Source organism: Hypanus sabinus, chromosome 13, assembly GCF_030144855.1.
Source record: "Hypanus sabinus isolate sHypSab1 chromosome 13, sHypSab1.hap1, whole genome shotgun sequence".
NCBI lineage: Eukaryota > Metazoa > Chordata > Chondrichthyes > Myliobatiformes > Dasyatidae > Hypanus > Hypanus sabinus.
The window spans coordinates 4,546,148-4,568,557 of NC_082718.1; the positions used below are offsets into that span (position 1 = coordinate 4,546,148).

The 22,410-nt window shown below is 40.0% G+C and overlaps 1 protein-coding gene across 1 annotated transcript in view; it reads right to left on the reverse strand.

Annotated features, from left to right (window-relative positions):
* snd1 (staphylococcal nuclease and tudor domain containing 1) overlaps positions 1–22,410 on the reverse strand; it is a 990,315-nt gene that overhangs the window by 530,611 nt on the left and 437,294 nt on the right. Inside the window, exon 16 of the mRNA XM_059987006.1 lies at positions 9,547–9,656. Within this exon, the coding sequence (XP_059842989.1) occupies positions 9,547–9,656 (110 nt within the window). The remainder of the gene's footprint in view (positions 1–9,546; positions 9,657–22,410) is intronic.

The following is a 22,410-nucleotide window of genomic DNA, read 5'->3' on the forward strand; positions in this document are numbered from 1 at the left end:
AGCTACATGTGGTTCCTTTCTTCCTGTGCCTAAAGGAGAGCTGAAAATCTGTTTAAACTTTCAATTGGTAGAAAGAACTCAGCAATATGCACGTTACCTTCAATAACAACATTCACTATTTTTAAAAACACGATTCCTGTTTTCCTGGGGTTTTTTTGACTCAATGTCCGTTTCTGTGGCACTGCTGCTGCCTAAATCAAAAAAACAAGATATACTGAGTTCCAAAACTTCTAAAATCAATCTTTGGTCCAGCTTCTCACTCACATTTCACACCATCTTTTCTTTACCCAACTTTCTTGGAAAGAGTATTCACTGGATAAACTATCCAAGGATGAATGTTCACTCAATAAATTGCCTGGTCACTTAACCCAAACATAGGAAATATTACAGAGAACACTAAATACAAATATGCCTTAGTTCACCTCCACAGAAAACTTTCTACTCCACATCAGGTACATGGATCTTTATACTGTGAGTATATTAGCAAGATGTGGGTATTTGACAACACAGTCAAGCACATCACAGTGGAATTGAGATCTGAAGTTGAGCACACCTCCCACTGCACTGCAATTGGATTAATTTATTAATTGAATTGATTTTATTTCTTACATCCTTCACATACATGAGGAGTAAAAATCTTTATGTTATATCTCGGTCTAAATGTGTAATGTGCAATCATAGTAATTTATAATAAATAGAACAGTCAATGTAACATAGAAATACATTCAAATCAGCGTGAGTTCATCAGTCTGATGGCCTGGTGGAAGAAGCTGTCCCGGAGCCTGTTGGTCCTGGCTTTTATGCTGCAGTACCGCTTCCTGGATGGTAGCAGCTGGAATAGATTATGATTGGGGTGATTCAGGTCTCCAATGATCCTACCAGTCCTTTTCACACACCTGTCCTTGTAAATGTCCTGAATCATGGGAAGTTCTCAACTACAGATGCACTGGGCTGTCCGCACCACTCTCTGCAGAATCCTGCGATTAAGGGAGGTACATTTCCCATACCAGGCAGTGATGCAGCCAGTCAGGATGCTCTCAATTGTGCCCCGTAGAAAGTTCTTAGGATTTGGGGGCCCATACTAAACTTCCTCAACCGTCTGAGGTGAAAGAGGTGCTGCTGTGCCTTTTTCACCACACTGCTCAGACCACCTGAGATCCTCGGTGATGTGGATGCTGAGGAATTTAAAGCCGTTTACCTTCTCAACCCCAGATCCATTGATGTTAATAGGGATTAACCCGTCTCCATTCTCCAGTAATCCACAACCAGCACCTTTGTTTTTGCAACATTGAGGATGAGGTTGTTTTCTTGACACCACTGTGTCAGAGCGATGACTTCTTCTCTGTAGGCCATCTCGTTATTGTTTAAGATTAGGCCAATCAATGTAGTGTCATCAGCAAATTTAATTAGCAGATTGGAACTATGGGTGGCAACACAGGCATGGGTATACAAGGAGTACAGGGCATGCGCATCAACTAAATGTAATTGTGCAACTTTTCCATGGCCCTTTTTTTTATATAATTCTCAAAACAATCACGAAGTGTTAACAAGACTCACTGGCAACATTTAAACTTGGTCAAAAGTTTGTGGGCCCAAATCTAGGCTGAATTTAGTGCAAGTCTAAGAGATGGCTATACTGCTGGAGGTTCTGCCTTTTGAATGAAACTTGCCATCCAATATAGCATTAGTTTGAGAGCAAGGAAAATATGCAACAGGACTGACCAATACTTATTCCTCAATCAACAATACCGGAAAATGATTCCTTGATCACAATTCTATTTGATAATGTTGTAGCGGTGTGCTACACGCAGCGCTGAAATAACGACACGGATGTTCAAATTTACTGCCATTTCTTTTCACAAATGAAGCTGCATTTCAAAAGAGTAATAATGTAAGCTGGAGGTCTGAAACAAACAATATGCATTTTTTAATATTTTAGTTACAGCCTCTCCTAGAAGCACTAGAAGGGTGAAGTGATAAAACCGCATTAAATTGGTTTGAGCTCAGGAAGACAATGCTTTTACACTTGCAAGTGCTTTCTTTTAATGAATATCTACAATGATCTATTTATTAAGAGAGAATTCCTTAAATCAGCATTGCAAAACCATTAGCAGCTTCCCTTAAAGTATATTTATATTATAAACTTCTGTTAAGGTGGCTAGAGATCCTATGGAATTTTAACTCTAATAGAGTTAAATCATAGAACAGCACATTAAAATTAGCCAACTTCCCCTCAAGGCAATGTGGAAAACTCTTTCTTGCAAGATCATTAAATATACTCTACAATTCATTAAACTGGTTACAGATTTCTTAGAGCTCCATTGAATACCATCAACCCCCTCCCTCCCCATCTCAGGCGCAAGATTCAAAAGTACTTAATGTTATTTCCTGCACACAAATGTTAAAGGAGAATTAAATCATTGTTGCTCTTGATGTGATACAATGCAAAAACCACACGTACAATATAAAGAACACAATAATAAAAAATGCAATAAATATAAATAAGTAAACACAAGAGATTTTGCAGACGCTGGAAACCAAAAGCAACAAACACAAAATACTGAAGAAACTTAGCAGATCAGTCAGTATTTATAGAAATGATGTTTCAGACTGAGACTCTTCTTCAGGATTGTTTATGGACTGGATTGAAGATGGGTCTCAGCCCAAAACATTGACAACTTTATTCATTTCCATAGATGCTGCCTGACCTACCAAATTCCTCCAGTATTTTGTGAGTGTTGATATAAATGCATATGATAGCTTAGATACATAGATTGATTTTATGTCCATAAAGAGACATGGTCTGTACATAAAGTGACCAACAGGAAAAGATCTCCACAAGACCATAACACGGAGGAGCAGAATTAGACCACACAGCCCATTGAGTATGCTTTATCATGGCTGACTTATTATTCTTCTCGACCCTATTCTCCTATCCTTCTCCCCATAACCTTTGATGCCCTGACTAATAAGACCTTATCAACCTCTGCTTTAAATATCCCCAACCATCTGTGGCAATGAATTCCAGAGATTCGCTACCCTCTGAGATGCCTTTCCATCTCTGTTCTAAAGAGACACCCCTCTATTCTGAGGCTGTGCCCTCTGATAAAGGTGGGGTGGTGGGGTGAAGTTTGTCCCCATTTCCATGAATAAAACCACAGCGGCACAATGTAGCATTAGATTTCATTCTAAGTCATTATTCCCATAATTTCTAATGGGCTATAATACTTACAAATAAGGTGAGCAGACACTTTGTTCAAACAGGTTAAACCTATACACAAGCCCGCATGAGAAATTCTACCCTGAAGTAAATCTCAGTGATTTACAGCCATCAGGTAGAATGACCCTCTCATGGAAATCTATTATTCAAAAATTATTCACTTCCCTTCTTCTTAAAATATCAAGTACTTTGATAAATTAAAGATGAAACCAGGGAGTCAATATTTATATGAATTTGGGATTGGAGGTTGTGGTGGGAGTGTGCTGAGTTGAGACCTGGGATGGAGAGGGTGCAAGCGAGACAAGGCAGAGGGCAAGGGATAAGGGGTGGGGTTTGAGGATAAGAGCAGATGAGCTAAGATGGTGTGTGGGGGAAAAGAAGCGCCAAGCCCAAGTCTTTCTACAACAAACATTTCTCAAACACTTCCCAGAACAAGATGAGGCAATGTAAATGCTAGGCAATCTTTCCCTATCACCTATCACCTTCTAGCTTGTCCTCCTTCCCCACCCCCCACCTTTTTAATCCAGCGACTGCCCCCCCTTCCTTTCTAGCCCTGATGCAGGGTCTCAGCCCGAAATGTTGACTGTTTATTTTGTAAAGGAGGTTTCTTCTTTTACTTGGTTACTGTGTAAATCAAAATGGCTTCTTTGTTTTGTTAAAAGTAGGAATGCTTCTTTGTTGCCAGAGAGTGCTGGAAGCTTGTTTGGGTTAAAATTTACTGATAACGAGAATTGTATTCCTTTGTAAACCAATTGGGATTAATGTAGTTCTTTCTTCTGAGTCTGTAAGCTATTGTTGGCGAGCTTTTGGGGAGATCGGCGCGAGGGGGTGAGAGAGAGAGAGAACACGATGCTGTAAACTGGGTGAGGAACAGACCCCAAGCAGGGGTCCAAGGTCAGGAGGTACCCCGAGGAGAGGAGACGAAGATAGATGTGCTTGGTTGACCACTTCGGGAGGTCCTGAGCTGCGAGTCGAGGAGTTCGGAGGGGATCGAATGGTGGTCAGAAGACTTCAGTAATTGAGCTCCAACGGTTGTGCACGAAGTGGTTTGGACTTTGATAAGTTGGCGCTTTTTCTTTATTTTCTTTTCCTTCATATATACTGTATTGTTATTAATCATTTAGTTATAGTAACCTTTATAAATTGTACTCATTTAATCGCATATGGTGTACTGTCTGTTTTTGGGTGAGGCGGGGACATCACACAGCATCCACACCAGCTGATTACCCAGTTTGGCGGGGCCGAAGGCTGCTCCCCCTAGACGAGAACGAGCTGAGCGAGCCTGAGGCGACCCAGGGGGTTACAATTTGTTTCCATAAATGCTGCCTGACCTGCTGAGTTCCTCCAGCATCTTGTGAGTCTAAAATTATAGCTATTTTCATAAAGGAGCTCGGAGATCTGAAATGAGGCCACATTCAAGAAAGGACTTTCATCATATGAAGTGAATATAAAAAAATCCAATGGATTGAGAATAATGCTGCATAAATTGAAGGCTACTCAACACAGTTAAACCAGTTAGCAGAAAAGCTAATGTGCCAGCGCCTAATATTTCTCCTATAGACCAATATCCTTCTACAACAAGTTTCTGCAGCGAGAACATTGTATATTGCTGGTGGCTGATGACAATGGTAAAAGGATGACAATCAAATTATGTTGGAAAATAAAAGAAGCTGTTTTATCCTACTTCCATTCAACTCAATACTCAGATATATTTTAAAGAAGCAAATTTCAGCAACAAAGCCCATGAAAAAATAAAAATAGTTCATAAAGAATATATACAAAATCACGGTATTGTCCATGAAACACTATCTAAAGTGCATCAGTTGAAGCATCCCCAACACAAGTCAGATTGACAGACTACCAAACACTAACAAATCATAATTATCACACCCTTGGAGACTTAGGCATAAACAGAGACTTCAAGATAGCCACAAGAACAATGTTTACCTTACTGCATTGAATGACATTAAAGACCTTAAGTATGAGTGCTGTTTTTGTACTCCCCATGTATCCTATATCCATTTCCCAACATTTCAAAGTACAACTGCATATACAAAACTGTGCAAATGTCTTAGGCACATCTGTATAGCTAGGGTGCTGGATGGAGAGTTTGCAAATCTTGTGGGAGGTTGAGAATGGTTAGAATGGAAGGGATATAGGACACGTGGGAGAGAAGGAGTGCTGGGGTGGGGGATGACATGGATGCAGACACCAGGCAAGGACACTTGATTCTAAACAATTGGTTTATTGATCATTACAGAATGTCCCTCTGGCACTTCATGCTCCCTCCACTTCCTCTCCCTTTACCTAACCATGATTCCCCTCTCCCTGCCCCCTTCCCACTCTCAGTCCACACTAGACACCCACATCAGAATCAGGTTTATCATCACCCACATATCTCATGGATTTTTTTTTGCGGCAGTAGTGTGACACAACGTATAAAATAACTACAATACTATGCAAAATTCTTAGGCACCCCAGCTGTACATACGTGCCTAAGACTTTTGCACAGTACCAAATATGGGAGACACGTTAACTGACATTTCTCTCACTGTTAACACCTCCAGTCCCCAAAAAACAGAGAACGTGCAGCAACGTTATTAAAATAAAGCCGTAAAATTGGGTTGGTCTGCCGTTTAGGGACTCGCCCTATAAATCCGCATTTTAAAAACGTAGAAAGACCATTTTTTTAAATGATATAGATTTTTCAGAACAGTGGACAAATGTCAGTGATATTTCAAAACACAGAGTCACATGAAAATTGATGTCAGGCATCATGATAAGGTAAACCACATCAATCATCCAAAACATCCATTTAACCAACTGTCAAGCTTCACTCAGAGTGTGTCCCTTGAATCCCCCACTTCTCCCATGAATTAAAAGTGATAAAAACAAGTAAATAGCATCAGCATTCACAGACCAGGAACATTCTAGAAGACATTATTCGTAAAGGTGTGGAAGACGGTAGCAGTATGGTGGAAGTTCCAGGTGTCTGGGAGCATGAAGTGTGTGAAGTTACCATAACTAGAGAGAAGGTTCTTGGGAAACTGAAAGGGCTGGAGGTAGATAAGACACCTAGGCCAGATGGCGTACACTCCAAAGTTCTGAAAAAGGTAGCTGAAGAGATAGTGGAGGCTTTAGTAATGATCTTTCAAGACTCATGAGAATCTGGAATGGTGCCGTAAGACTGAAAAACTGCAAATTACACTCCACTCTTCAAGAAGAGAGAGAAGCAGAACAAAGACAATCATAGACCATTTAGTCTGACCTCAGTGGTTGGGAAGATGCTGGAGTTGATTGTTAGGGGTGTAGCTTTGCAGTACTTGGAGCCAGATGATAAAATAGGCTATAGTCAGCATGGTTTCAAGGACAAATCTGTTGGAATTCTTTGAAGCAATAACAAGCAGGATGGACAGAGGAGAATCAGTTGATATTGTGTACTTAGATGTTCAGAAGGCCTTTGACAAGGTGCCACACATGAGGCTGCTTAACAAGCTACGAGCCCATGGTATTACAGGAAAGATTCTAGCATGGATAAAGCAGTGGCTGATTGGCAGGAGGCAAAGAATGGGAATAAAGGGAGCATTTTCTGGTTGGCTGCCGGTGACAAGTGGTGTTCCACAGGGGTCTGCGTTGAAACAGATTCTGTTTACGTTTTATGAAAATGTTTTGGACGATGGAACTGATGACTGTTGAAAAGTTTGCCAAAGATATGAAATAGGTGGAGGGGCAGGTAATTTTAAGGAAGTAGAGAGGATACAGAAGAACTTCAATAGATTAGGAGAAAGGGCAAAGAAGTGGCAGATGGAATACAGTGTCAGGAAGTGTATGGTCATGCACTTTGGTAGAAGAAATGAAAGGGTTGACCATTTTCGAAATGGAGAGAAATACAAAAAAAATTGAGCTACAAAGGGACTTGGGAGTCCTTGTGCAGGATCCCCTAAAGGTTAATTTGCAGGTTGAGTCTGTGGTGAGGAAGGAAAAAGCAATGTTAGCATTCATTTCAAGAGGACTACAATATAAAAGCAAGGATGTAATGTTGAGACTTTATAAAGCACTAGTGAGGTCTCTCTTGGAGTATTGTGAGCAGGTTTAGACTCCTCATCTTAGAAAGGATATACTATAACTGGAGAGGGTTCAAAGGAGGTTCACAAAAATGATTCCAGGATTGAATGGCTTATTATATGAAGAGCATTTGATGGCTCTGGGCCTGTATTCACTGTTCAGAAGAATGAGGGGTGACCTCAGTGAAATCTACTGGATGGTGAAAGCCCTCCATCGAGTCAAGTTAGGTAAAGGGGAAATACAACAAGACCTAGGTGTTCTTGTACATCAGTCACTGAAAGTAAGCATGCAGGTACAGCAGACAGAGAAGAAAGCTAATGGAATGTTGGCCTTCATAACAAGGACATTTGAGTATAGGTGCAAAAAAGTCCTTCTGCAGTTGTACAGGGCCCTGGTGAGACCACACCTGGAGTATTGTGTTCAGTTTTGGTCTCCCAAATTTGAGGAAAAACATTCTTGCTATGGAGAGAGTGCAGCGTAAGTTCATGAGATTAATTCCAGGGATGGCGGGACTGTCACATGTTGAAAGATTGGAGCAACTGGGCTTGTATACACTAGAATTTAGAAGGATGAGAGGGGATCTGAATGAAACATGTAAGATTATTAAGGGATTGGACGCACTAGAGGCAGGAAACATGTTCCCGATGTTGGGGGAGTCCAGAACCAGAAGACACAGTTTAAGAATAAGGGGTAGGCCATTTAGAACAGAGTTCAGGAAAAACTTTTTCACCCAGAGAGTTGTAGATCTATGGAATGCTCTGCCTCAGAATGAAGTGGAGGCCAATTCTCTGGATGCTTTCAAGAAAGAGTTAGATAAAGCTCTTAAAGATAGCGGAGCCAAGGGTCATGGGGAGAAGGCAGGAACGGGGTACTGATTGTGGATGATCAGCCATGATCACATTGAATGGTGGTGCTGGCTCGAAGGGCTGAATGGCCTACTCCTGCATCTATTGTCTATTGAGTGGATGAGGAGAAGATGTATCCTATAGGTGGAGCGTCTAGGTCTAGAGGACACAGCCTCAAAATAGAAGGGCATCCTTTCAGAACGGAGATGATGACAATTTTCTTTAGCCAGAGAGTCGTGAATCTGTGGAATTCGTTGCCACAAGCAGCTGTGGAAGCCACATCTTTATATATATTTAAAGGCAGAGGTTGATAGATTCTTGATTGTTCAAGGCATGAAGGAATACAGGTAGACGGTAGGTAATTGGGACTGAGAAAAAAATGGATCAGCCATGATGAACCAAATAGCCTAATTCTATATCTTATGGTCTATGTTCCCACATTCCAGTCATTTCAGTGGTACCAGTAAGGCCATTTCTTTACTTGGCACATAGCTGGCTGAATATCCAGAATGCAGAAACCCACTCAATAATGAAATATTAAATCTTGGTTGCTGAATCATGCACTGTGAAATTTATGATTTGTCTGTTACGAAGTACAAATTTTTTCTAATCCTTCTAAGTTCCTGGCAAACAGATTTCTGAAACATTACCTCATTACAGAGTTTCTGAACAGCATTTATTATATAATTTCAGAGGTAGTAAGATAGCTCCTTTGCACACTCCAAAATTGATTTAATGAAAGATGATTTACTGTTCAATATAGAGTAGATCCATGAGTTATCAGATAGAAAAATGAAGAAACTCAACAAGGCTTAGACCTACAGCTGAACTATTGCTGGATTAACAAAAGAATCAATTTAATAGTTCTTATTTTAAATAGTGAGAGAAGTTGATAGAATTAGGTTTGCTTTAGAGATTCCGCAAAATTAAAGAATGTTTCAGTCACAGTGTGCTTTCTACATTCAGCAACAGGATTGACCTTAGATCTTCAACCTATCTGAAAATATATGGAAATGGAAATGGAGGCTGTGAGGAATGCAGATGGATGGAAGTGGAAATGCAAATGTAGAGGATTTTGCTGTGGAGCAAGGCTGGAAAAAGTAATTGGATCAGGCCACCAATACGAAATAAAAAAGCAGCTGCATTCTTCTCATACAATTGATGAACTGGGTAACCACTAATTAATTCCAGCACCAATGGTGTGCTGCACAGAACACTAACAAAAATCTCACAAATTAGAGCTTCTTCAATAACACAGTTAAACGCCATCAGATACTGCAGTGAAATTTAATTGTCAAGCATACAAAAGGATGTATGCAGCTCCATTTCAATTAAAATCTTTTGGTACCATTTGTGCCTTAAAAGTGAGACATCTGAGCACAAAATCCACAGACCATATGTGAGCCACTCACTTACCTCACGCTGCAGCACCAACTCTTTAGTAAATTGTGTAGCATCTTCACTAAATGGTTCTCCTTCCTGGATTCCTGCAGGCGTGTTCCGGGACCCACGAGGGCACTCGATACCTGAAACAATAAATATGGCTCTTGAGAATGATGGAAACTAAAAGAAAAAATATTTTGCTGATGTTTGAAAATCATCACAAACTCAGATATCATGTTACAGTAAAGACCAACTGACTGAAGTAGTAAATGTAAAAAACTATTAAATAAAATACCAGTAATCAAGCCTCAGAGGGAAACTTTAAAGCAAGTGCACCCAACATGCGAGCTTACACCTTGTGGTAAGAATCACAATCTTTTCAAGTGCCAGATTTCCTGCTCCATTATATTAAAATTAGAAGTACAGAAGATCCAATAGATCCAAACAGTACTTTTTCCTTCAACCAATACTGAAAGTAAATCAACAGCTCCTGTGTTGCCCTTAAGGTATTTATTTAGCTTTAATACATTTTTGCTTTAGTAATTCGTTTGTAATTATTTTCTAGTTAAAGTTAAGGCTGATAACTACGTTGCAGTTGTTGAAGGTAAATTCATTATCTGTGATGTATCGCGGCATGCGATGATGTCACACCTGGTTTCACCACGTCTTGTGGGTAAATACTGGTTTGGAGAAACGGGAAGGAGGGGGCTTGTGTGTGCAGGATCAGCGCGAGAGAAGTTCCATTTCTACGCACTAAGAAACATCATAGAAGCAACGCCGTAAGTTCATATGACAGTCGATATGTTGAAGTAAAAATGTTAACGCTGATTCTGTTAAAAGTAATGATGGTTGATAAAGTTTATTTACTTGTGCTATTGAAAGTGTTGCTGGAAAGTTTGTGTTGAAGTGTATTTAAAGCTGTTGATGGCGCAGGTAGATTCTGACTGTATTTTGTACTTCAATGAGACTTTAATGTAATATAGTTTGTTGTAGCTTTACTTTTACATGTATTTATGATGTAAATGTGATGCCAAGAAGGAAACAAATACAGTATATATTTTGTATTGTTTTATCAACAGTTTTCACCATTTGTTAATGCGGAAGAGTGAACAGTAAACAGTTAATCTTACTGCGATCCTGTCCTCATTGACTTCGGTTTAACTTGGTGTTAGTTCAGAGTTTCTGCACCCTGCACGAGAACACTATAGCTCCATTTATTTCAGTTGTTTGTGGGGTTCAAAATAAAGTCAAGTGATTGAGGGTTTTGAGACATTCTGATGATAGGATTGGCATGACAATGCAAATTTGGTCTTAAACTCCACTATTTTTCTCCAAGTGTGGATAGAAGTTTTTTCCCAGGGCTGTAATGGCTAACATGAGATGGCACAGTTTTAAAATGCTTGGAAGTAGGCACAAAGGAGATGTCAGGGGTAATTTTTTTTTTACGCAGAGAGTGGTAAGTGCGTGGAATGGGGTGCCGACAGTGGTGGAGGCAGATACGATAGGGTCTTTTAAGAGACTCCTGTATAGGCACATGGAGCTTAGAAAAATAGAGGGCTATAGGTAACCCTAGGTAATTTCTAATGTAAGTACATGTTCAGCACAGCACTGTGGGCCGAAGGGCCTGTATTGTGCTGTAGATTTTCCATGTTTCTATCTCCAACATTTTCAATTTTTTTAAAAATGAAGGATTGATAAAATACCCAGAAAAAAAAAATCCATGGCGTCAGGAATTACATTCCAGAAAACCCCTAGATATGTGATAAGTGACCAGATAATACTTATCTCCAAAGGAGAACATACAGCAAAAAAGCTTACAAACCCTTACAGCAACAATAAGTACCACAAGGTGCAGCAGATATGATTATGAGATGGACAATGATATGCAAAATGAGAATACAAGGAAAAATAGAGCAATGATATTTGGTGCTGTAAATACACCTCTATACAGCTTTTACAGCTCAGTAAAAGTCAGTGCTACAAAACAGAGATCTGTTCACAGCTACAATAGGGGCTTGGAGGATGAGATCGGTTTAATGGCAATAGCTGTAAGAGAAACAAAGCTCAATCACAAAGGCAGAATGTTAAGCAACAGGAATATACAATGCTACGGTGAGTTCATTACCACACAAAAATCATATGAACGAAAATGTTCATAGCTCATTTACCTGGCCTAATTGTACATATGGACATGAATAAAAAGACTTACACTTACATAACCTGGTTTGCCTGATAAATAGAATAGACAGAACAATAGCTGTCACCACTGGATACTTCAAATTTTGAAAAAAAAGACAAGCTAAATCAAACAAACAGTCCTGCTAGTGAAAATGAATACAACCAACGATAGTCACTGATCAATACGTTGAACCGTAGACCTCTCGCTCCTGCTGACACAACAATTTATCTGTGCTTTATATATATATGCACACCACAGGGAGAGAACAAGAGAAAGGGGCAGATGAAAACGGGGTAGAGGGGTTCATAATGGGAAAATGGAAAGATAGAGAAGGGAAAGGTACTGGTGTAGAAGTCAGGAAGGGTAGGAAAGTCGGTATGAGGGAATGAGTAGAGTCAGAGGAGGAGGGCACAGCAGGACAGGGAAAGTGAGGGAGCTCAAAGGTATACAAAAGTGCCCTACGTGATGATGAGGGGTTGGAGGGGTAGAGAGTATAGCAGGATTAGCAAGTGCAGGGAGGAGGTGTTGGGGGTATGTTAGAACAAGTGTAGAGGAATGGAATGGATTTATAAGTTCACATCTCTGTCCAGTTCAGACAAAAGTCGGTCAGTATCAGACAAAGCAGATATATGGATATGGTTTCTGTACTCTTGTACTTCAGACAGTGTTAGATTTCACACTGCACGGAAGGTTCACTGCGACACTGCTTAATAAAAAATAGAAACAAAGACAAGATTTGAAAATTGGACCTTTATCGATGAAGGACTGCAGATTATGGTGCAATGTAATGAAAATGTGTAAATTATGAAAGAACCGGATGCGGCAGATTAAATCAGGTTGTTTCGAGTATTTGAATTAATAGCAATGAAAGACATATAGAGATGAGGTTAAATGTAAGTTTAGGAAGGCAGGGAAAATTCACTGGAATTTTGCACCTGAATTCACGTAATACACAGAACATAGAACAATACAGCACAGTACAGGCCATTCGGTCCACAATGTTGTGCCAACCCTTAAACCCTGCCTCCCATATAACCCTCAACCTTAACTTCCTCCATATACCTGTCTAGTAGTCTCTTAAAATTCACTAGTGTATCTGCCTCCACCACTGACTCAGGCAGTGTAATAGCTGCCAGAATCTCAACAATTCCAAGTTATATTTAAAAAGGGCAAACTGGTTAAATAAAAATTGCTAGAAAAATCTGATTTGAAATACTTCGTCATGTGTAATATGGCATGGCCTAATTGGGACAACTGGATGATATCCCTCTTGCAATTTTATTTTCTGCTTTATACAAGCAGCTTAATTTTTAAAAAAATCACTTTTAACAGCAGTTTTCATCACCTCCATAGCTTCTCTAAAACTCAAAGTAATGATTTACTTTTAGAAGTGAGAGTAGGCTCCCTCAATTTAAAAAAAAATGTTTGAGATTTTTAGTTATGTTAATCAAGACACAAGAGATAATTCTTTTCATTGTTTCTCCATTTCTTGCTGATTAAAGCATCGCGCAAGATTGAAATCAATGAGGATGAGAGCAGAGGACAAGCAGGTGTTCAGCATCATTTGCCTGTGTTTGACTGTTGTTTCTCTCCCTCTCACTCGCTGTTGCAGGAGGAAGGTGCCTGCATTTGACTGGTCTTTGCTGTCTCTTACTAGATGCTGCTGGAGGGTGGTGCAGGAGTCTTGGATCTTCGGCAAGGTTTAACAGACGCACTTTGTGGATGGAATTCTACAGTTTATGTTATGATGTGTTTCTAGTTTCTCCTTTTTTATTGCTATTTTGTGAGATTTTGATCAGGACTGACTAGCTCAGCAGCCTACAGTCAACAGTGCTAAATTGAACTGAGTTCTGCATTTCCAGAATGTTTCAATGACTCTGTGGTTTGATGTTTTATATTTTGTTTTTCTCTTTTTTTTGCCACTTTTGTACATTGGGTGTTTGATATTTTGTCTGAATGGGTTCCATAGTGTTTCCTGGTTTCTTGGCTGTCTATGGAAAGATGAATCTCAGGGTTGCTTACTGCATACATAATTTGATAATAAATACATTTTGCCAAAAGAACACTCAAGAAAGTAGACCATGCACCAAAGAAAATATTGCAGAACTCCACTGATGTCTCCAATTTAAAAAACTCTCAATTTGCATAGTACTCCCTTACGAATACACAGAGATTTTTGTCCCAAGCCTCAGTATTCCAAGTCATACCACGAAACCTCAGTGGCCAACAAACAAAAACCCAGTAGGAATGCAAGAGTTCAAGCCCACCTTCGCTAGTTTTGGAAACTATCTCAAGTTGATAGTGAATGAATGATAGAGTAGAAGCAAGGGATATGAAGATCAAGCCAAAAAAAAATTAACTCCAGAGGAGTAATCATCCAGAACAGTGACAAGGGATGAGCACCCAAATGGCTATTCAAGCTTTTAATTTTCTTCTTATATCAAAACTTTCAATATGCTTTGGATATCACTTATTTAGTACATCACTTTCAAGTCCATACAGGCTTTCAGAGAAATCTGATTAAACTTATTCGTCAACTTATTTTTTGATATCTGCTCTCTCTCGCATCCATCAACTTCATCACAATTTGCGAATGTTCAGCGACATCAGCAGTATTTCTGCAGTTACACAACTTACCAACCAAACCTTCGTGAAGTGGGTACGTGGGTAAGACCATAAGATAGAGGAGCATAAGTAGGCCATTTGGCCCATCAAGTCTGCTCCACCATTCAATCGTGGGCTGTAGTCATCCCAACTCCCCTGCTTTCACTCCATACCCTTTGATGCCCTGGCTAATCAAGAACCTATCTACCTCTGCCTTAAATACACTCAATGACTTAGCCTCCACAGCCCCTCGTGGCAACAAATTCCACAGATTTACCACCCTCTGACTAAAGTCATTTCTCCACATCTCCATTCTAAAAAGACGTCCTTCAATCCTGACAATCCTGAAGTTGTGCCCTCTTGTCCTAGAATCCCTTTACATGGGAAATAACTTTGCCATATCAGCCCAAGAGCTACGAGACGTTCCTCATACGGTAACCCTTTCATTCCTAGAATTATTCACATGAATCTTCTCTGAATCCTCTCCAATGTCAGTATATCCGTTCCAAAATAAGAAGCCCAAAACTGCACACTATACTTCAAGTGTGGTCTCATGAGTGCCTTATAGAGCCTCAACATCACATCCCTGCTCTTATAGTCTATACCTCTAGAAATGAATGCCAACATTGCATTCACCTTCTTCTCAACCAACTTAACCTGGCAGTTAACCTTAAGGGTATCTTGCACAGGAACTCCCAGGTCCCTTTGCATCTCTACAGTTTGAATTCTCTCCCTGTCTAAATATAGCCTGCTGGTTTATTTCTTCCACCAAAGTTCATGACCATACACTTTCCAACATTTTACTGCAGTTGCCACTTCTTCGCCCATTCCCTAAACTACCTAAGTCTCTCCACAGGCTCTCTGTTTCCTCATACTACCTGCTCCTCCACCTATCTTTGTATCATAGGCAAATTTAACCACAAACCAATTAATACTGTAGTCCAAATCATTTACATTGCAGAAAGCAGTGATCCCAACATCGACCCCTGTGGAACTCCACTGGTAACCGGCAGACAGTCAGAATAGGATCCCTTTATTCCCACTCTCTGTTTTCTGCCGATGCTCCAACAATGCTAGTAACTTCCCTGTAATTCCATGGGCTCTTGTGAAGCAGCCTCATGTGTGGCACTTTGTTAAAGGCCTTCTGAAAATCCAAGTACACCACATCTACTGTATCTCCTTGTCTACCCTGCTTGTAATTTCCTCCAAAAATTTCAGTACATTAGTCAGATAGGATTTTCCTTTCAGGAAACCATGCTGGCTTTGGCATATCTTGTCATGTGCCTCCAGGTACTCCAGAACCTCATCTCTAACTATTGATTCCAACAACTTCCCAACCACTGATGCCAGGCTAACAGGTCAATAGTTTCCTTTCTGCTCCCTTCCACCCTTCTTAAATAGCGGAGTAACATTTGCAATTTTCCAGTCATCCAGTACGATGCCAGAATCTATCGATTCTTGAAAGATCATTGTTAATGGCTCCGCAATCTCTTCAGCTACTTCCTTTGGAACCCAAGGGTGCATTCCATCAGGTCCAAGAGATTTAACAACCTTCAGACCATTAAGCTTCCTGAGCACTTTCTCAGTTGTAATTTTCACTGCACAGACTTCACTTGCCTGACACTCTTGAATGTCCGGTATACTGCAAACATCTTCCACTGTGAAGATTGATGCAAAATATACATTCAGTTCCTCTGTCATTTCTGCATCTCTCATTACAATATCTCCAGCATCATCTTGTATAGGTCCTATATCTACCCTCGACTCTTTTACCCTTTACATACTTAAAAAAGCTTTTAGTATCTTCTTTGATATTAGTTGCCAGCTTCCTCTTATAATTGATCTTTTCTTTCTGACTGACCTTCTTAGTTTCCTTCTGCAAGTTTTCAAAAAAACTTTGTAGTGGGTATGTGAAAAAAAGTGGAAAATGAGAGCACCGGGGGAAACCCAAAATCACAGGGTGAATGTGCAAACTCCATGCAGACAGCAGCATTACCAACTGTGCCACTGAGCCGCCAATACCTGAAACCCCAAAGGAATCAGTTAACAGGGAACACACTCTCTTAGTTTATTAATTATCCCCCCTTGTTTTTTTTTTTGAAAACAAAAATTTAGGCCAGAATCAGTATGAGATTGAATAAACAAGAGCAAGTCAGATCACATCATTAAGAGGACAACACAGCAGCATTGCAGTTAGCACAAAGCCAGTACAGCTTGGGGCATCGGAGTCCATAGTTCAATTCCAGCAACCTTTGTAAGGAACTTAGTATATTCTTCCTGTGATAGTGTGCGTTTCCTCCAGGGTGTTCTGGTTTATTCCCACAGTCCAAAGATGTATCTGTTCAAAAGTTAATTCATCCTGTGAGTAGGTAAATTGTATGGTGATTAGGCTTTAGTTAAATAGGTGAGTGGCTGGGTGGTGAGGCTTGTTGGGCCAGAAGGGCCTGTTCCACACTGTCTCTCTAAATAAATAATAAATAACTTTGTGTACTACACTTTCTCTGCTGTTAAATTTACCAAGATTTGATTAAAAGCTAATGAGCAAATTTAGTAACAAATAACAGATGCATTTGTAAAGTACTTTGTGAGAATTTTTAAGTATGGGCCCATTCTAGAAAACCCCTAAGAGAATGCATGCATGTACGCGGGGACAGGTAGAATGCAAGAGACAGAGGTTGGCTAAGCATGCATGAGAGAAATGTATATTCAACAGGAAATGGTGAAGACACAGCTGAGGGGTTGCAAGAGGGTTTTGAACAGGCAATATGGAGGATGAGAAAAACTTACAATATGAAGCAAGAGAAACCATAATTCTAAGGTTAAGTGTGCAACACAAGCTTTATCCTTTGGGTGAATGAATCCTTTAAGACAGCCTCTGGCAGTGATAGTGTTTCTAATAACCTTGTTCAGAAAATTTCCCACTAGTAAACAGTTATCACAGTCTGCCTGCAGCTAAGTCAATATCCAACAATGACATCCGCTGCACTCCCCCTCACCTGTATCTCTCTATTTCAGCATTCAGCTGCCAACACAACCACCTTCCTTATCTACATATAAAATAGTGGCACTTTCATTAAAAATACCCTTCTAAAGCAGTTCATCACAAACCACATTTCACCAATTACCACAAAATATGGATATTAGCAGGAAAAGCCAATGAGTTCTCCTAAATTAAAAATACTAATTTGTATTCAATACCCTTACGAGCAACATTAATATTAATCTAAGCAATTGTTTAATTCACTTTCTTCCTATCGCTCCTAGCAGTTGGTGTAATTAGCAAGCAACTGATTTATTTAATTGTTATATGTGGCTTTTGCACTGAAGACATTGCTCTAATATTTTTGATAGTTCCACAGTCCACAACATCTGCCCATCAGGTTTGGCTTCCATAAGAGTTGTCTATTTGCCAGAAGTCCCAATGTCTCCACGGCAATTCCATTCAGCATTTGAAACTGTGAAGTAAACTTTGTGGAGGCTGTGGCTAAAAACCCATGAACATTCCTGATTACTCTCAATATCTGCCTAATCTCTCCCACCCACAAAACACTGGGTCTACATTTGAGCCAAGATACAGAGGGACAAGATGGGCATGCATCAAGGAATCACATCCAAACCCAGGTCCATATCCAGCTCTATGCTAAGATGAATTAGTATGGTGGGAGCTTGGGTGGCTGCTTGACAAAGGCGACAGAGAAAGGATGAACATTACTGGAACGAAAAGGATAGAGAAGCATGACAGAAGCAAATTCTGTCAGTGTTGTTAAAAAGGTGTATGGTGTGTTGGCCTTCATCAACCATGGGATTGAGTCCAAGACACGTGAGGTAATGTTACAGCTGTACAAGACCTCTATTAGCCCCCCCCCCACCCCCCGCCGAGTACTGTATTCAGTTCTGGTCACCTCATTACAGGAAGGATGTGGATACTATAGTGCATGGGAGATTTACAAGGATGTTGCCCGGATCAGAGAGCATGCTTTATGAGAATAGTTTGAGCGAACTTGGCCTTTACTCCTTGAAGCAACAGAGGATGAGAGGTGCCCTGATGGTAGTTTTTAAGATGATGAGAGGCATTTATCTTGTTGATAGCCAGAAGCTTTATCCCAGGGTTGAAATGGCTAACATGTATGGCATAGTTTTAAGATCTTAGGACTAGGTACGGGGGGATGTCCGAGGTAAGTTTCTCACAAAGAGTGGTGGGTACATGGAATGCACTGTCAGTGAAGGTGGTGGAGGCGGATACAATAAAAAATTAGAGGATTATGCGGTGGGGAAATTCTAGGCAGTTTTGAGAGTAGCTTACATGGTTTGCACAACACTGTGGGCCAAAGGACCTATACTGTGCTAGAGATTTCTATGTTTCTTTGAAGTACGGCTCGGCACCTTTAAACGTGTGGAAAATATCGGTGTCTGATTATATTCACTTAAAATAAAATGCTTTTCTTGTAAGTAGTCATATGCAGAATGGACTTGTGTGACACTGTAACAATGTCTCCTAGGAAAACATTTTCCTTTTAGCATTTGCTTAACCAAACAGCTACTGAATTGTGATTTTATTAGTTTTGAAAGAAAACTCAATACCTCAGATTTACAATTCAGATTCAGACGGGTATCAGAGATTATGGACAACACACACAAAATGCTGGTGGACCACCCTGTCCTGATGAAGGGTCTCGGCCTGAAACGTCGACAGTGCTTCTCCTTATAGATGCTGCCTGGCCTGCTGTATTCTACTAGCATTTTGTGTGTGTTGTTTGAATTTCCAGCATCTGCAGATTTCCTTTCGTTTGCTCAGGGATTATGGAACCCATTTATTGCTAAGTGTTAAGCTTTCAAAATGTAAAATATATAACAGTATAGAACAGCATGGGCCCTTCAATACAATATGCTATGCCAACTTGTATACATCTCCTCCACGATCAATCTAATTCTTCCCTCCTACATAGGTTATACTGTAATGCACCATTTTTCTTTCATCCAAATGTTGAAGAGAATGTATCAGTCTGTTTCATTGTCCTGGCAGATCATTCAGGCAACTACTACTCAGTTACAGAACCTACCTCTGACATCTCCCCTAAATTTCCTTCCAAACACCTTAAAAATGCCCTCTGAATTTACCCACCGCTGGCTGTCCACTCTGTCGATGTTTTATTTAATCTCTATCACATTTTGCGTTCTGTGGGCAACCCATTTCCAAATCCACACAGCCAAGCATCCCTGGATCCAAAGCATCATGACATCCTGAATGAGAGTGCAATGGGGAACCTTATCAAATGCCATACTAACACCCACATAGACGACATCCACTGCCCTATCTTCATCAATTTATCAATTCCTTGGTCGAGTCAATCAGGCTCAAGAAGCACAACCTGCCCTCACAAAGACATTCTGACTATCCCTCATCAGAATATATTTCTCATGAATCCTGTCTCTAATAAACCTCTCCAATAATTTGCCCACCACTAACATAAGAATCACCAGTCTACAATTTCCAGGATTACCCAGTTACCTTTTTGAACAAAGGAACAATGAACCTTGTTCAAATTAATTGAGACAAGGTTTCAAGAAGTAACATTAGTTTAATACATACATACTAAAGAAACAATACATACTAAAAAGTAAATTTTATCTTTATTTAGCTATACAGTGCGGAACAGGCCCTTCTAGCCTAACAAGCTACACTGCCCAGCAACCCACCTATTTAACCCTAGCCTAATCACAGGACAATTTACAATTACCAATTAACCTACTAATCATTGCTGTTGACTGTGGAAGGAAACTGGAGCACACAGAAGAAATCTACATGCTCATGGAAAGGACATACAAATTTCTTCCAGAGGATGTTGAAATTTAATTCCGTACCCCAAAGCCCCAAGCCATAACAGCTTCACCCTAACCACTATGCTACTGGACAGCTTAAATATTACCAAACAAGTCATCATCTACTACTCCACATATTTGCTAATGTTCCATTTCATTCATAATTAAATGCTCAGAAAAAAATCAGTCTGCACCTGCCTGGAGCATGTTCTAAACAATATCTAGGCATGTGCTGATGAGAGGCTGGTAATATTTGTGCCCAAAGAAAGCAGGGAATAACTATTGACAACAAAGGTCTAGCCACCTGCCACGTCAAAACCCCACCATGACACAGAAGCCACCAGACAGAAATTCAATTAGACTGGCCACAAAAATGCCACGACTCCAAAAGCATCCCCAAAACTGAGTATCCAGTGTAAGCAGATCACTTCCTGATTGAAACAGGTTTATGAGGTGTTATGTGCTGTTTAAAAACACACACACACACACACACTCCTAGTAGGTGAGTAGGTGTTACTTAGAGATAAACATTAGGACAGTAAGTGGGAGAAGAAATGCACCGGGCTTTATAGATAATAGGAAGGGAGTTAATTGCCACAAAATCCTTTTCTTTTCCAAACCTTTTGTCTTACACTGACATAGCATTCAACATGTTTCTCTTAAGTGACATATTGAATCACTAATATGATTACAATTAGATGTTGTGCTGCACGGTGATAGAAAAAAAAGCAACTGTTCTGCATAAAATAGACAAATTGCCATTTATTATTGAATGCAAATTATGGACTGGAATGTAGCTGAGTGCAAGGGAATTTCTATATACATTCTGTTACAGAAATACAGAAAAAGAACACATTTCAGTTGCAACACATTACAATGATACTTCAAAAACCAGGGACTTGCTGCTCCACCAAAATTATACCATCACCATTGTCCTCAATTTCAAGCTTTGGACCCTCATCACCAATGCAAACCCCCTCCCAAAGTAACAGATGAGGTTGAAGCAGACTGCAGAAATCTGATTGTTTCACTTGCTTTGAGCACAGCACCTGAACCATCTTCATTTTTAATGTAAAGACTAACCCTTTCCTTTATTGCTAGAATTACCACATAATACCCTACTTTACCATGCGCTGATAATGCATTTAAAATGCTTCACAGTCATCTATAAGTTTCTATTAAATTAGTCTCAATCAACCTTGATCTTCTAATTCACTAGATATCATCCAAAACTCTGCTGCCATCATTCCCTCACAGAAATCTCGACTATTCAAAAATAAGTCTCTGCTTCAAAACTTCCCCCATGAAGAAACTGGATTATGGTTTTTACCTTTCAATCACTAACCTCCTCCAATTTTACAATTACGAACAAAACATCTATTGCTAGACCTTTGTTATTGCTCCCTCCCTCTCTCTTTAAAACCCTCCACCTCCCTCTCTATTGAAGTCCTTAAAATATAAATATCCAACTCAGTTGATATTTCCTTCACTGGCTTTTGTTAGCTATTTTGCCTCAGTGAGCACTTGAAAGTCTTCAGAATCTAAATTGTTATTCCACTTAAACAGGTGCAGTAAAATTTAAACATATGCAGACTAAAAATGTACGGAATTGTATGTAATGCTCTAGTGAAGATTTCAACTGCTATGCTGTAGGTATTTCACTTCAGCAGTTTTCTGCCAAAGCAGTGTGTCCAACTGGCACAATGTTTCAGTTTTTGCTAAGCAGGGTTTTGTGACGGACAGTCGTTCAGTTGGGGGTCTTTTAACAGGACCAGCAGAGAGAGAGAGAGAGAGAGACAGAAGGCAAGATGCTGCAGAATGCTGTTGCAAGGAGAATCCCCATTAAAAAAAAGTGCTTTGTGCAGATGAATGGCTCCAAGGAGGAAGGGCAATAGAGAGAGCCAGTTTGCCAGATGGTCTTAAAGGGGAGTTTGAAAGTGTTGTGGGTGTGTTCACACAAACTGTGGGTCCACTGCTTAAATAGAGATACAGCCTCAATGTGGAAGAGACAAGCTTTAGCTTGTCGACCAATAATTGTGCACAGGCAGTATTTGCACAGAATTCGCTCAGGTCGAGGTTTCTTTAATCGAAACATTCCAGTGTTCCTATTTGGTTGAACCCCAAATTATACCAATCCTAGACATATATTGTTTATGAAAGGTGGTCTTCTCACCACTGGGTCATGTGGCTGTTCTAGCAGACGTAGCCAAAGAGCCAAGTTTACATACAACCCTGGTGAGGGGATAACATGCAGAACAAAACAGTGTGATTGCAGGACCATCACAGCAGGAGGA